The following is a 17,340-nucleotide window of genomic DNA, read 5'->3' as shown; positions in this document are numbered from 1 at the left end:
CTGCTACGTCGTGGGCTGGGCCTAAACAAGGCAGACAGTAAGAGTGGAAATCTTTATGAGGTATTTGTTTCCCACAGGTTAAACAATTGTTAACTTTTTCTGACATCGGCTGAGGCAAGAAAGAGTCCCCAGCGGGTACTTAGCTTTAGAAGTCTTGAGTAGTATTCGGTAGAAATAATCTCTGGATCCGACCGACCGGCACTTGCGAACAGCTTCTGCTTCGGGCGCCACGCGGCAAGAAAGACTGAGGAAAATGGCGTCGGCTGATGCTTTTATACCCGAAGACCAACAGAGATGACGTCGGGTGGAGTGCGACATCAGCCGAAGCCGGACCCGGACTTTGGAATCCGGCCGACTGAAGGGCTGCCTGACGACAGGACAACCCAGTTGTTATGACTGCAGATGCATCCATGAAGGACATCAGCAACCTACATAAGCCCAAGAAATTCTGGAAAACTATAAAAAAAAGTTCTCTTCTATGGATGTAACCTATCCCCTCATTAGGCAATGAAATAAAAAACAACATACACAATTCCCTGTGCAAAACAGTCCAGTTATTTCCACCACCTCCCCCCAAACAGCTTCTGCCTTTCCTCAACAGAAGCTAACTGAAAACACACTTCCACTTTAAACTATTTCAATGAGAGAGGCACCTATTCTGCATTCCTCTGCAGGATTCACCATGATGTTGTTGTAACACTACGTAGGTAGTTAATGATGCTGGAAGCAAAACACCTTTTTTAATTTAACAATAACTACCAAAACCCTTAGACACCGCTAAAAACACACATAGGCAATACCCTTAGCAAAAACTACCACCCCCTCATCAGCCATTACCTCTGAACCATCTCTAATCTTTGCTCTTTAACCATAATTCAAGAAAATATCATCTATGACCAAATCCAAGAATACTTTTTTTTTTTTTTTTTTTATTTAACATTTGTTGACAGGGAAAGTCTGACTAGGTTCCACAGAGACTGTTTTCAGCGGAGGCCCAGGGAGAAATGCTCCAGATGCATGTCTTTGGAATGTGGGAGGAAACCGGAGTACCCGGAGGAAACCCATGCGAACACAGGGAGAACATGCAAACTCCACACAGAAGGCATCCCAGCCGAGAATCGAACCAGAGAACCCCTTGCTGTGAGGCGACAACGTTAACCGCTGCACCACTGTGCCGCCCAATACATTACAAAACATGATATTCTCGGTGATAAACAGCATGGGTTTTGGCTCAATTACAGTACCATCTACTCACTGACAGACTACATCTACAGTAATACAGAGCAAAATACAACTGGGGTAATTTTCTGAGATGTAAAAAAAGGCCTCTGACATGGTGGATTACTCCTTGTTGCTAGGCAGACTCAGAGGACTGTGGTTCTCTCCCAAAGTCTTACAATGGCTGAGCCCCCACGTCATCTACCAAAGCATCAGTCTCCATGATCCCAATAATGTCTGTGTTTCTAGAACAATCTGCAAAGTGGTGCAGCAGAGGTCTGTGCTCAGGCCTTTTCTCTACTTTCTCTTTACGAATGATCTTTCCTGGAACCTGTGGCACATGCATTCTCTATGCAGATACTGTCCTGAGAAAAGCTAGCAGAAATTCTACTTCTCTTAAGAATGATCTTCAAAAGATTTCACTGCCATCTGGAACTGGATCCATAATAATAAGATTAATCGTAAAAAAACTCTACAGACATCCATGATGTTACTCAGCACTCCCCCAAAAATGCAATATAGCCATACTTCAGATATTTCTCTTCCGCATGTCAAGCAGCAAAAGTATACAAACCTCCTTAACCAACGTCCCAACTTCCATCAACACAAACCTGTGGGCCTAATAATTACACAAACCTGTGGGCCTAATAATTACACAAACCTGTGGGCCTAATAATTACACAAACCTGTGGGCCTAATGCCAAGCAATTACACAAACCTGTGGGCCTAATGCCAAGCAATTACACAAACCTGTGGGCCTAATGCCAAGCAATTACACAAACCTGTGGGTCTAATGCCAAGCAATTACACAAACCTGTGGGCCTAATGCCAAGCAATTACACAAACCTGTGGGTCTAATGCCAAGCAATTACACAAACCTGTGGGCCTAATGCCAAGCAATTACACAAACCTGTGGGCCTAATGCCAAGCAATTACACAAACCTGTGGGCCTAATGCCAAGCAATTACACAAACCTGTGGGCCTAATGCCAAGCAATTACACAAACCTGTGGGCCTAATGCCAAGCAATTACACAAACCTGTGGGCCTAATGCCAAGCAATTACACAAACCTGTGGGTCTAATGCCAAGCAATTACACAAACCTGTGGGCCTAATGCCAAGCAATTACACAAACCTGTGGGTCTAATGCCAAGCAATTACACAAACCTGTGGGTCTAATGCCAAGCAATTACACAAACCTGTGGGCCTAATGCCAAGCAATTACACAAACCTGTGGGCCTAATGCCAAGCAATTACACAAACCTGTGGGCCTAATGCCAAGCAATTACACAAACCTGTGGGCCTAATGCCAAGCAATTACACAAACCTGTGGGCCTAATGCCAAGCAATTACACAAACCTGTGGGCCTAATGCCAAGCAATTACACAAACCTGTGGGCCTAATGCCAAGCAATTACACAAACCTGTGGGCCTAATGCCAAGCAATTACACAAACCTGTGGGCCTAATGCCAAGCAATTACACAAACCTGTGGGCCTAATGCCAAGCAATTACACAAACCTGTGGGCCTAATGCCAAGCAATTACACAAACCTGTGGGTCTAATGCCAAGCAATTACACAAACCTGTGGGCCTAATGCCAAGCAATTACACAAACCTGTGGGCCTAATGCCAAGCAATTACACAAACCTGTGGGTCTAATGCCAAGCAATTACACAAACCTGTGGGCCTAATGCCAAGCAATTACACAAACCTGTGGGCCTAATGCCAAGCAATTACACAAACCTGTGGGCCTAATGCCAAGCAATTACACAAACCTGTGGGTCTAATGCCAAGCAATTACACAAACCTGTGGGCCTAATGCCAAGCAATTACACAAACCTGCAAGTCTCTGGGTGAGTGAATACAACACAAAGCTGAGAGAGTCCTGTTGACTGAATGTGACATAAACACAAAACTGTGGGTCTAATGCCAAGCAATTACACAAACCTGCAAGTCTCTGGGTGAGTGAATACAACACAAAGCTGAGAGAGTCCTGTTGACTGAATGTGACATAAAAGCTGTGAGCCTCCTAGTGAGCGAATGTAGCACAAACCTGTCAGCCTACTGGTACATGAATAAAAAATAAACATGAGCTTATGCAGTTAACATTTTGTAAAGTATACACATTCACTTCAGTTATTTTTATTTACTTGCATAATAAATTTGATCACTTACCTGTTTTGAAGGATTGTTATTAATGTCATCATCATCAGCTCCGCGCTTTGACTTCTGATCTGAAAGACAATAAAAGTTGTGAACTACTGCCTTAAAGATTTGTTACAGTGCAGGAACAAATAGTTACATCAGGTGAGCGAGTACACTGCCTTTATATAAATGTTTTAATAGGAAGTGCAGCAGCTGCTATAAATACAATATCCCATGAGACACTAAACTGGCAATCCTCTAAGTTATAACACTAAAAATTCCTTGTTTTACGACAAGTTAAGGGTGCTTGCATACTAGAGTGAGTGAGCACAGCTCCAGCTGCAGGAATTATAAGGACCAAAACTTTCCCCATTAGGAATTCTAATCTCGGATCTGGAACATAAGATCATAGGAGGTTACTAGGCTAATGGCCCCAGGGCCCTTACAAGCCTAGCCAAGTTCAACCAGTGTTCCTAAGGGTGCCTGGTTCAGACACTAAAATCAATGCCTATTGCCTCTGTCCAAGAGGGACAAAGGTAGAACCCCAGGGATGAAGTTCCGGTTGCCCATCCAATCATCCAAATTGCGCTTAAATAGGGCCAATAAGGGGCATTGCTTAACATGAATAGGAAGTTTGTTCCAAAGGTGGGTCAACCTCTGTGAGACAAATCTGTCTCTCCAGCAAGTTCTGTTGATGTCGCATACCAAGTTAAGGTCATTTGAAAGAGTGACCAGTGTGCCATTTCACTTGCAAATGTGCAGCATTTTCATCAAAGCTGGGCCAAAGATTATTCTATATGCAAGGCACAGGCTGCCTCTAAGCAGTCTGTATCACACAGAGTAAAGTGACAATGATTTCAGTCTGTCCTCATAAGACATATCTTGAAGACACTGAATTTTCTTTGTAAGGTATAATAATAAGCACCCACAATTCCGGTGTTAGACTTTAGAAGGCTCCAGATGCAGAAATCAGGATAGAATACCCATGTTACACTCCTAGGCGTCTGCTCTAAGGGGACTCTCACTTGATCACTGTGCTCCTTAAAGAAGGCTCATATCTGGAAATTATTTCCAGACTGAACTGCTTTGCAAAGGTATTCAGGGAAACCAAAGAAACAGCTGCATAAATGTCATCTGCAATAACATTGCTAAGGAAAACAGTGAATGTGGAGACAACGCGAGAACCATGCTCTTCTGATATTCATGGTAAAGTTAGACCACATTTATCACAAGATATAATGCAGTTTCAGACCACCTGTATACATTTATTAGCGATTCGCTTTCCTTTGCATCCCTTAGCAAAGGGCACAAAAAGCTGCCCACCTCTGTGGATGGATTTAGTTCTATCCACACAACACCAGAGCTGCCTGTGCACAACTGTGCAATGAATTATGAACTCCTCTTGGTTTAATTACAGAGTAAAAAAAATCAACAAACAGACTGGCTTTACTGGCTATCAAGGGCATGAAATAAGGACTATTTATACATATATAAACTGTTCATGAGCTGTAAGGGATTCAACAGAAAAGGCCCACAGGATGAGTACCAATTAACATCATCAGTTTAGCCCTAAGATGAATATCCCTAAGTTAGCATTTTCATCCCAGCTAAGACTATTCTTCCCTAAATAGGACTATTCTTCTCTGACCTCTATTTAATGATCTACTTCTTCTAGTCCAGGGTTTGATACCTTAAGCCTCCATTTGTTAGCTGTGTAACTGGGCAAATCACTTAAATAGACAGTCTTCCTGGATTGGCCCTGAAAGGACACTTGTGTCCAGTGGGATTACCTGGCTAACAAATGCAAGTAAATAAAATAAATATTAGAAAATGGTATGCCTTCTTAGTACACTTTGTTTTAATCTTCTGAACTTCATTCACACTTCCATTCAGGTCAGTAACTAGACGTCTGCACTAACTGCTTTGTCGTGAATATACATAACATTTCATGCTTGGGATGCTATGTACAAATTGTTCTGCTACTGTCCTGGCTCTTGCCTACAAGTACAGTTTTGTACCTACCATAAATGTAGATGTTCGAGTGTAGACACTGCTGCAATCATTATACTTGGGTTATCCTGCCGTCAGGCGGTTCCCCAGCCGGCCTGAGTTCCAAAGTCTTGGTCCGGTGTCAGTTGCTGTCGCCTCCTCTTTGACGTCAGTGCGACAGGGGTCTATAAGATGCAGCCAACGCCATTTTCTTCAGTTTTTCTTGCCCCAGATGTCAGGTGCCCCCAAATAGGTAGGCAATTGAAATTGCTAATAAAACATACATAAGAAATGCAAACATACTTTCAGCTACCAGCAAATACTCCCCATAAGTAGTAAAAGGTAGAGGAACTAGGTACGTACTAGGCAGTAAGAGGGGAAGGAGGGAGGGTAACCTGGACTGCAGCAGTGTCTACACTCGAACATCTACATTTATGGTAGGTACAAAACTGTACTATGTTCATCGTGTGACACTGCTGCAGTCATTACACTTGGGAAGAATCCCAAAGCTGAGGTAGGGTGGTTGGTTCTATGAGGCATTAAGGGTGGCTATAAGGCCCTGCAGCACTGCAGAGGCAAAGCCAGCTTTGGATTTAGAGTAAAGAGGCAGATGGTAATGCTTGGTGAAGGTATGCACAGAACTCCATGTTGCTGCTTCCAAAATATCTTTTGTAGGTACTCCTCTGAGGAAGGAAGCTGAAGTGGCTGTTGCCCTGGTGGAGCGAGATCTAATGCTGTTAGGCACAGGTTTTCCATGGTGCGTATAGCAGAAACGTATGCAATGCCCTATCCATTTGGAAATGGTCTGTTTTGAAATAGCTTTTCCCTGTGCTGCTGCAGCATATGCCACCAATAATTGCTCAGATTTTCTGAAAGCTTTGGTTTTGTCCAAGTAGAAGAGTAACTGCCTGTGAATGTCCAATGAATGCAGTAGTCTTTACCCTTTATTCTGTGGTTTTGGATAAAAAGTAGGCAAGTGAATGGTTAGGTTTAGAGACACACTTGAAACCACCTTAGGCATAAACGTAGGGTTAGTTCTTAAGGACACCCTGTCCTGGTGGAAAATAAGGAAAGGTTCCACTGCCATTAGTGCCTGTAATTCTGAAACTCTTCTTGCAGAAGTTATTGCCAGGAGCAGAGCAGTTTACCAAGAAATGTATTTTAATTCTGCTGTGCTAGCTGGTTCAAAAGGAGGTAAAGTTAATTTTTCCAAAACAAAGTTGAGGTCCCAAGTTGGAGTAGGTGCTCTACGGGGCGGTCTTATGTTTTTAGCCCCTCTGAGGTACTGTTTTAGCAAAGGATTAGAAAAAATTGGTGGATCCGTGTTGTAATGTGCAGAGATGGCAGAGGCATGGATCTTGATGGATGAAAAGGAAAGGCCTTTATCCAGCATATCAGTCAAATATTGTAGTATCTGAGGAATGTTTGGCACAAGAGGATCAAGGCTGCGAGCCTGTTTCCAGGCACAGAATCTCTTCCATTTATCCAAGTAGACTTTCCTGGTACTAGGCCTTCTGGCCTCCAGAATGACATCCATAACTATTTTGGAGAGAGGCATTGCTTGCGTGGCTAGGGTATCTTCCATGCAGCTAAGTTTAGTGTCTTTAGCTGGCTGTGGAGCAACTGATTGGTGTGCTGTGACAGCAGATGTGGTATTTGAGGCAAAATCCAGGGTGGTCCTTGTGCTAAGTTTTTTAAGATTGGGTACCAGTGCTGGCGTGGCCAGTCTGGTGCAATCAGAATCATTTTAGGCTCTTCTTGCCTGGCTTTTATGAGTACCCTTGGGAGAACAGGCAGTGGTGGAAAAGCATATACTTGTAGGTTTGTCCAGCTGAATGAGAGGGCATCCACTTTCCATGCTTGCAGATGGTAACTCGTTGTGCAGAATTTCTTTAGCTGGCAATTCATTGGGGAGGCAAACAGATCTATGTCCTGGCTCCACCATTTCTTTGTTATCATTCTGAATATTTGAGGATTCAGTTCCCATTCGTGGGGATCCATGATATTTCTGCTTAAGTCGTCTGCCAGTGTGTTTTTCTCTCCTGGCAGGAATTGTGCTTGTAGATGAACTTGATAGTTTATAGCTGTGTTCTACAAGGTCATGGCTTGTCTGCAGAGTGGGTAGGAGTGAGTGCCCCCTTGCTTGTTTATGTACCACATAACTGTGGTGTTGTCTGTCTTTAGTAGTAGTTGTCCTGGATGCAGAAGGTCCTTGAAAGCTATAAGTGCATTTTGTACAGCTAGCATATCTTTTTGATTGATGTGAAGATGCCTTTGTTCTGCAGGCCACTTGCCCTGAATACATTTTCCTGCCATGTGTGCTCCCCAGGCGTAATCCGATGCATCTGTTGTCAGTGTTTGCCTGGCTGTGGGTTGAGTGAAAGGCTGTCCCCTTGTTGAGGTGACAAGCTTGAGCCCACCATCGAAACTCCTGTTGAAGGCAAGGAATTAGTGGTATAACTGTTTCCAAACTTTTACAGTGTCGAGACCATACATTCTTTAGGTACCATTGTAGTTTCCTCATATGCAGTCTGGCACATGGAATTAGTAGTATGCAAGATGCCATGAAGCCCAAGGCCTGCAGAATTTTTCTTGCAGGGAGTTGGGTTCTTGTTGTCATCAATTGAAAATATTGTGTCAGTTGTCCTTGCTTGTCTGGAGTGAGAAAAGCCATCTGGGCCGTTGTGTTCAAGCTGGCACCCAGGAATATTATCTCTTGTGAGGGCACTAGTTTTGATTTCTTTTCGTTTACTGTGTACCCCAGGCAACTTAGTAACTTTTTTACAAACGCCAGATGCTGTAGAAGAATGTCCTTGCTCTCTGCTTGAATAAGGCAGTTGTCCAGGTATGGGTAAATTTGAATTCCTTTCTGTCTGCAAAATGTAATTACTGGTGCCAGGCACTTTGTGAAGACCCTGGGCTCAGTAGATAATCCAAAGGGCAGTGCAGAGAATTGATAGTGCATTGGAACAGCTAAGAACCTGAGGTATCTTCTGCAATTTTGTCTGATAGGGACATGCAGGTATGCCTCCTTGAGGTCCAAAGTCACGAGCCAAGCTTGCTTGCCCAGCATGGGAAGAAGCGGCTGTAATGTCAACATTTTGAATTTCGGAACATCCAGGTAAGTGTTCAGTGAAGAAAGATCCAGAATGGGACTCCAGGCTTTGTCTTTTCTGGGAACCAGAACGAGTCGAGTAAAATCCTTGCCCTTGTTCCTGTGGTGGTATCTTTTGAATAGCTCCCATGTTCATGAGTGCCATAATTTGTTTTTGGGCCTCTGCCCATTGATTTAGTGGCAGATTTAGCATTCCTTTTAATCTTGGCGGACTGTGAAAGTGGAACCTGTAACATTTTGAAGTAATATTGAGAACCCATTTGTCTTGGGTGATCATATGCCAATTGTGATAAAAAAGTGCCAGTTTTCCTCCGAAAGGGGCTGCCAAGAGTGAGTTGTTTGGCAGCTGGAGTAGGAAGTCATTGGGGCTGTTTTTTATACGGTTGGTGCCTGTCTTCCCCTTCTTTCTGGCCTGATGCACCCCGTTGTCGAGGCCTGTAAGAACCTTGTGGTTGACCTCTACCTCTTGGCCGTCTGTATCTGCCCCTTTGAGGTCTGTCATTAACTGGAAAGGACCAATTCTTTGTTGGCCAGTTTCTATAAATCGAGGAGGCTGAACCTGTAAGAAATCCTTCACTGTTTGCATAGATTTTGCCTTATCCTCCATTTTCTTTAATACCTCTTCTGCCTTAACTCCAAATAAAGCATCCTTCTGTAAAGGTGCATCCAGTAATTTAGCTTTAACATGATCTGGTAACGTATGTTCTTTTAACCATGCATGTCTTCTAATGACAGAGCCTGTAACTGCTGCTCTGCATGAGGCCTCTAAAGAATCAAAACCACATTGCAAAGTATGCTTTCCCACTTGTACAGCAGCATGCAATAAATCCTGCATTTCTTTAAAATTAGGAGGATCTGTATCTGGAAGCATTTTTTGCTTCAACTGAGGCATCAAAAAATGCTGATATTTTAGCATGTGAAACTGGCAATTTAGCTCTCATTGCTAAAGTTGCAGAAGTATATACTTTCTTTCCCCATCTGTCTAGTGCTCTGGAATCTCTGTCAGATGGAACTGGGTTCTTTGCTGATGAGGCCTTAACCCCTTTGGGTCCCTGAGAAATAGTTTCAGGATCAGCAACAGGGCTTTTATACAGACATTTGTGAGAGTCAGGGACTCTGTAATATCTGTCCGGTTTAAGTGGAGCTGGAGGTAAGGAATCAGGATTTAAGCTGGATTCAGTGTACACATCATCCACAATATCTAGCACAGGCATAATAGCCAGGGGTCTGTGTTGAGGTAAAAATATGAAGTCTCTGAGCCTTTTCTTGGATTCTGAATAATCCTGGCCTTCCTAATGGAAATGCTCCCTCATGGTATGTAAGGTTTCCCCAAAGGAGTAGTCCTCAGGCGGAGAGGCTGATGGAATAGATTCCTCAGCATCAGAATCCTCATAAGGGGGTAAAGAGTATCCCAGGTCTGAGGATGAATCAGAGGAAATGGACCCCTGGTCGGATGAATCATAATCTGCATCCTGTCTAGGCCTTTTATCAGGTGGGGGATGGGAACCCCTGATCAGAGTGATTAGGTCTTCGGCCATTTTGAGCATTTGTTTCTTAGGCATGGAGGCCTGTCCTGGAGAATGCTGTACTTGTTTCTTAGTTTTTAAAGGAGGCTTTGACTTAGAAGAGGGTTTAATGCTTAGCTGAGTAGGTCTGAAGACATCCTCTGAAGCTGCGGGTAAGCTCAGGTACTCCGGAACCCTCTGCAGGATCGGTTTTGGTCTGATGAAAAGCTAGTGCGTCCGAAGGCCCAGCCATCTCCACGAGGTGGTCGGGGCGGCCTGTGGTTCTGCAGAAGCGGTCATCAGGGGCTGCGAAGGCGCCTCACTGAAAACCGGAGAACCGGTGACTGGCCTAGAAGAGGCTTTGTCGTCAGTTTTCGGCCTCGGATGCTTGTCCTTGTCTTTGCGCTTTTTATGAATACCGGTCGTCGGAAGTTCCGACGGCATGGTATAATTAAATTTTCTGCCAAAGTAATGGGCAAAATCAAACAGACGTTTAATAGAGCGCTTATTAAACCTAGCACAAAACAGACAACCAGTAACGTCGTGGTCTAGGCCTAGGCATAGGATACAATAAGAATGGAAATCCTTATGAGGTATTTGCTTCCCACAAGAAATACAATTATTAACTTTTACTGACATCGGTCTGAGGCAAGAAAATGTTTCCCCAACAGGGTACTTGGCTTTGTAGAAGACTTCGGTTCTGGATGCGGAATGAAAATCTCAGGAGTCGGCCGACCGGTACTTGCAAACTGCTTTTGCTTCGGGCACTGCGCAGCAAGAAAGACTGAAGAAAATGGTGTCAGCTGCATCTTGTATATCCCTGTCACACTGATGTCAGGGAGGAGGCGACAGCAACTGATGCCAGACCAAGACTTTGGAACTCAGGCCGGCTGGGGAACCGCCTGATGGCAGGATAACCCAAGTGTAATGGCTGCAGCAGTGTCACACGATGAACATCAAGGGTTTCAGACCAATAATTTAACAAACACAGAAATTTTTTTTATATAAAATCTATAAAATACATTAACTATAACAATTTCATGTCTGCTGAAGCTGCTGGCTTAAAAGAAGAGTATGTTTCTGCAACAAAGTGAATGTTTCATAGGGGAAACTGCTCTATGACGGGCAGTCCTAACAAAAGGTGCCCCTAGGGGGGAAGTCCTTGCATACTTTATGGGAAGCCAAGAACAAAGCCATGCCAACAAGTTACAGATGGCATGTATTTTACTTTACAATCTGTTTACTAGGTAGGTGAGATGGTCTAATGATACTTTTCAGTCACAAAGAATACAAAACATTGCAAACAACACAAGCAAAACAAAATATACTTAAATGTACAAAACATATGCAGACGTAAAAAAGCAGATGCAATATTTAAGATGAAATAGTAGTGAGTTATGCAGCAATACAACTGATGTTATTAATATCAATATTATTAGACTGAGTATATACAAGGAAGGAAACATCCACTTTGCACAAGTTGATACAATGCAGTAGGGTGATGCGCAAAACTTTTATAATTCAATCAGGGGAATAACAGCAGGTTTAAGACTGTTTACATACCCATCTAGTTTCTTAAACGGTCTTCGAAATATCAGAATTATTTTACAGGAGTATTCAGCTGGAATATCTAGGACCAAATTTCAAAACACTATGGGTAGCACTGCTTTCTACACCACCACTCCAACTGTAAGTAGGAGCTCCACCCCTTGGTATGAAGCACTGAAAAGGAATACCCCACAAACCACATGACATGTGATACACTGGGGTAGGAGTACCCCACAAACCATGACCCCTTGGCATGATATACTGGATAGCAGTACCCCACAAACCACGTCCTCAGCATGATATACTGGGTAGGATTACCCCACAAACCACGACCCCTTGGCATGATACACTGGGTAGGAGTACCCCACAAACCACATGACATGTGATGCACTGTGTAGGAGTATCCCACAAACCACATGATATACTGGGTAGAAGTTCCCCACAAACCACATGGCAGGTGATATAATGGGTAGGAGTACCCCACAAACCACATGACAGGTGACATAATGGTAGGGGCACTCCACAAACCACGACACATTATATACTGGGTAGGAGTGTGATGTCCAGCTAATATCCCACCAAACTGCCACCAATAATGAAACATCCCCTTACTACCATGAGTCAGTAACCAAGGAACTTCAATCCTCACTACTGACTCCAAATGTGAGTCTGTCACTTAAACAGGAGTAATATTTCACAATTACCCCTAAGAGCACAACAGGAACATGCTCTATAACCTGCGACTGGACTGTACACCCCTAATGTAACTCCTTATTACACAATCCAGAGCAATGTGTCCCAGTTTAAGACCACTGATACACTCGCACTTAAATAACTTGAATCTCACACATCCACGGGAAAGCTTGACACAGATTTTCAACTGTGTCCCTTACCCCCAAATGATACAGGAAAATGCTGTCACCGATCAGATGTCTACATGCCCTTTCGAAAATGTGTCCAATTATTAAAATTCGATACCAAAACAAATGTTAGCATATGACCTAAAACAGCCAGGCTTTTGGAGTGGCGAGAAATTATCAAAGCAAGTGTAGGCACTCTTAAATTACTAAAGAATTCACTGACTGACCAGCCACAAAGTAAAATAATAAAAATATTTAATAAGCAAAAATTAAAAATGTAAAACAGTAATTTCAATAAACAAACATAATTCAATCACCAGGAAAATGAAATTAATACTGAAGGATAGAAATCTAACATTTACAAAAAACTCTGACTGATTAGTTAGATAGGAAATTATAGCTAAAGAACACTATCTCTGATCTGAACTAAATATTATAACAGAGCAAAGGCAGGCTTACAGTTCTTGGGGAGTCCTTTGGGTATCCACTGCTCAGTACAATGAGAGCTGTGTACTGAGCACAACTGACCGATGAACACAACTGAACAACAAGTATAACTGACTTCAACTGTCTTCATCAGGCTCTTTTATAGACTAGGTTAACTGTCTCATCTGTTCTAGTTCTTGTTTTCACTTCACTGTTTGAAAAATCAATAGACACATGTTAAAGTCCCTTCCTGCCTTTCAGTCTCTAAAAGTAAACACAGAGCAACTGGAAACATTCCGATGACATCATGTACAGATCAGCTGACTCAGAAACAGCCTGCAGTTAGAATCACCTTTACAAACATGCGCAGTTAGACATGTAACAGAACACTGTTCAACTCTTTAATGCCCTGTTTGTATAAGATGTTTTAATCAACATACAAGAACTTATTTACAATATCATAGCTAGTCATAATGGCATATAATACACAGGTTAACCTGAAATTGTGTACAAAACTTCAGCAAGACATGCTAGCACAGACAGTGTCTAATTTCTTCACAAGGAGTACCCCATAAACCACATGGCACGTGATATACCTGGTAGGAGTACCCCACAAGCCACATGACACATCATATCGGGTAGGAGTACCCTACAAACCACATGACACATGATATACTGGGTACGAGAACGCCACAAACCAAATACATGATATACTGGGTAAGAGTACACCACAAACCAAATGACACATGATGTACTGGGAAGGAGTATGCCACAAACCACATGACATTACACTAGAGCAACAAGTCTATGGATTATATGCTATGCAAGTTACCAGGTAGAGAGTTTTTGTAATATTTTCTTTAAATTAATGTAATTCTGAAGACCAACAAAGCCTAACAACTAATATTCCTCAAAGCTGCTTATTCCCACAATACCACCTGTATGTCATGAGCTACTGCATGAGTGACAGTTAAACTCTGTCATGCATGCGGTATAAAGCATGACAGTACAAGGGCAGGAGGCTGTGGGGCTGCACAATGCAAGACACAGGTCACATTTTCAATAAAAATGTGTTTTCAGTCAACTCCTACATCCAAAGGCGAGGACTCCCCATTCTAGCCTCCTGTCTCACCTGCTTTTTGAAATGGGTACTGCAGGCATTTAAGCTATAAAGCACATTGTGACTGCAGTACTAGCTCCAACACACAGACAAAGCTGCTGCTACACCACAGAGGCCCACTGATATTAATAGTAAACCTCATTACTTAGACCCTTTACAATGGCATTCGACACCAGCGTAAGCACTGCGGTGCAGACAGAGCATGTCAAGAGTCCTCATTAGTCGAAGTGTTTTAAGGATTTGCCAGGTCCTCTTTTAGACTCCAACATGGAATTCCTACTAGGGCTAGTATGCGGCACCAAGCGCAAGTCCTGCTAGGGCTAGTATGCGGCACCAAGCGCAAGTCCTGCTAGGGCTAGTATGCGGCACCAAGCGCAAGTCCTGCTAGGGCTAGTATGCAGCACCAAGCGCAAGTCCTGCTAGGGCTAGTATGCGGCACCAAGCGAAGTCCTGCTAGGGCTAGTATGCAGCACCAAGCGCAAGTCCTGCTGGGGCTAGTATGCAGCACCAAGTGCAAGTCCTGCTAGGGCTAGTATGCAGCACCAAGTGCAAGTCCTGCTAGGACTAGTATGCAGCACCAAGCACAAGTCCTTCTAGGGCTAGTATGCGGCACCAAGTGCAAGTCCTACTAGGACCAGTATGCGGCACTAAGCGCATGTCCTACTAGGACCAGTATGCAGCACCAAGCGCAAGTCCTACTAGGACCAGTATGTGGCACCAAGAGCAAGTCTTACTAGGACCAGTATGCGGCACCAAGCGCAAGTCCTACTAGGACTAGTATGCGGCACCAAGCACAAGTCCTACTAGGACAAGCATGCTGCATCAAGAGCAAGTCCTTTAGAAAGCCCACCGTGGATCATTGTTTTGGAAGATTCCTTACTTCATGACAAATCTTCTTGGAGCAAAAGGCCTCATAACCTCTGTTACCCTGTTATAATACTAGCTGCGCCCCTTCTGGTTGCACTTTGATGTAACGGCCTTGGATATATGTTAAATTCCTCCAGTAAAGATTTCCAACTTCCCCACCAACAACACAGGATCTTGGTTCACCTGCTTCACCAACTTCTTCAAATTCAGTCTACATACTTTCCCAAGGATTTTGTACTTATTTTATCTTCAGGTTACAAATAAATATGTCAGTCATCCACAGTTTCAATCATAATAAAATACCGGTTCTTGCTAATTTTCTCTGGCAATATTTTATATTGATTCCTAGGCAGTCACCAATGTTGCTGAAGTTGGTAACTTGCTTTTCAACCTTCTGCCCATTACCCACTGTGCTATAGAGAGGGAGAGAGAAGGAGAGTTAGAGCGAGCACATGAGAGAGATTTAGAGAGCATGAGAGACAGAGAGCAAGTGCCCATGAAACAGAGCATTCCTCCATTCCAGAACTGTAAAACTACGATCCTCACAACTACTGTTATTGTTCTGTCTCATAAAACTTTTCACTGTGTGGACTATCTTTTCCACAGGTTCTTATTTATTTTATATTTATTTATTTATATTTCCCTACTAGGGTAGGGCAATGATCTCACCGGACCACTTGCAGACATAGCTTGGATGAATAGGATCATATTTACAGATACAAGGATATGTTATAAAATATATACATATTTATGGATGCAAAAATATTCTTCTTCTTCTTTCTTTTTTCCCAGTTAGGGGTCATGACAGCAGATCACCCGTCCGCTCATGACTGGCAGTGGAGTTTTACGGTGTTGAGTTGCAAGCCCGACACCCAACCTGCCACAGAAGGCACACACACCTAGGGCCAGTTTAGTGTGTCCAATCCACCTACAGCATGTCTTTGGGATGTGGGAGGAAACCCACGCAACCACAGGAAGGACATGCAGACTCTGCACAGAAGCCACCCCAGCCAAGGATCGAACCGGAGAAGCTCTTGCTGTGAGGCGGCAATGCTAACCGCTGCACCACCATGGCCGCCCCATTTCCAGATGCAAAAATATGCTACAATATTTAGTTCAAGAAGCAGTTTACAAAGTAAAAACATGGCCAGAAAAATTTTATACTGATTAGCAGAGCTTGTTGGATAAGATGCAGCCATAATAACTGAGCTGGGTTATGCTACAGAGATAGCAGCATATCATTGTATACAGAGGTATAAAAACATTGGAAGAGGCAAGTGAGAATAGTTTCAGGAAAGAACACCAAGGGGAGAAGACAGTGAAATGCAGAGAGAGGCATGCAGAGGGAAGAGTAGAAAGGAGAAAAGTGCAAGAGATAGAAGAGGGATGTAGAATGAATACTTGTTCTCCACATTCAAGACACCTGGACATCATATGTCTGATTTCCTATTCAGGCATAAATTTTCTGAATTTCTTACTTTTGTAATGCAGAGCACTGTCAAATATGCAAATAACTGGTATCCCCTATCCGAACAGTACAGACCGACAAAAATAGCTGCACCTGTTCTGTCTGCAGAATTATTTCAGGGAACTTTGAATACTAATCTCCATGGCCGAAATACACAGCTTCCATAAACTGAAACAAACAGTGCTCAGTGGGCTCCATAGATGAGGTGGTACTGAGTATGTCAGCATAAACAGTGCTCAGTGGGCTCCATAGATGAGGTGGTACTGAGTATGTCAGCATAAACAGTGCTCAGTGGGCTCCATAGATGAGGTGGTACTGAGTATGTCAGCATAAACAGTGCTCAGTGGGCTCCATAGATGAGGTGGTACTGAGTATGTCACATAAACAGTGCTCAGTGGGCTCCATAGATGAGGTGGTACTGAGTATGTCACATAAACAGTGCTCAGTGGGCTCCATAGATGAGGTGGTACTGAGTATGTCACATAAACAGTGCTCAGTGGGCTCCATAGATGAGGTGGTACTGAGTATGTCAGCATAAACAGTGCTCAGTGGGCTCCATAGATGAGGTGGTACTGAGTATGTCAGCATAAACAGTGCTCAGTGGGCTCCATAGATGAGGTGGTACTGAGTATGTCAGCATAAACAGTGCTCAGTGGGCTCCATAGATGAGGTGGTACTGAGTATGTCAGCATAAACAGTGCTCAGTGGGCTCCATAGATGAGGTGGTACTGAGTAAGTCAGCATAAACAGTGCCCAGGGGGCTCCACAGATGAGTTGATATTGAGTATGTTAGCATAAACACTGCCCAGTGGGATCCATAGATGAGGTGGTACTGAGTATGTCAGCATAAACACTGCCCAGGGGGCTCCACAGATGAGGTGGTACTGAGTATGTCAGCATAAACAGTGCCCTGTGGGCTCCACAGATGGGGTGGTACTGAGTACGTCAGCAGGTCCTGTTTAGAGTACCGACTGTAAATGGTACAACACTGCACTCTACTGGATGTAACTGAGATTACATTCCTGCCTCTCAGAACTTTACTATTCCCAAATACAATATGTGTAGCCTCACAAGCATTTC

At 43.4% G+C, this 17,340-nt stretch overlaps 1 protein-coding gene across 1 annotated transcript in view; it reads right to left on the bottom strand.

The window, feature by feature from the left end:
• GPR108 (G protein-coupled receptor 108) overlaps window positions 1–17,340 on the bottom strand; it is a 1,998,409-nt gene that overhangs the window by 1,387,957 nt on the left and 593,112 nt on the right. The window contains exon 6 of the mRNA XM_044082382.1: window positions 3,393–3,451. Coding sequence (XP_043938317.1) covers window positions 3,393–3,451 — 59 coding nt within the window. The remainder of the gene's footprint in view (window positions 1–3,392; window positions 3,452–17,340) is intronic.

Source organism: Protopterus annectens, chromosome 9.part0 (genome assembly GCF_019279795.1).
Source record: "Protopterus annectens isolate FY-2018-M chromosome 9.part0, PAN1.0, whole genome shotgun sequence".
Lineage (NCBI taxonomy): Eukaryota > Metazoa > Chordata > Ceratodontiformes > Protopteridae > Protopterus > Protopterus annectens.
This window is presented reverse-complemented; position numbering and strand designations above follow the sequence as displayed.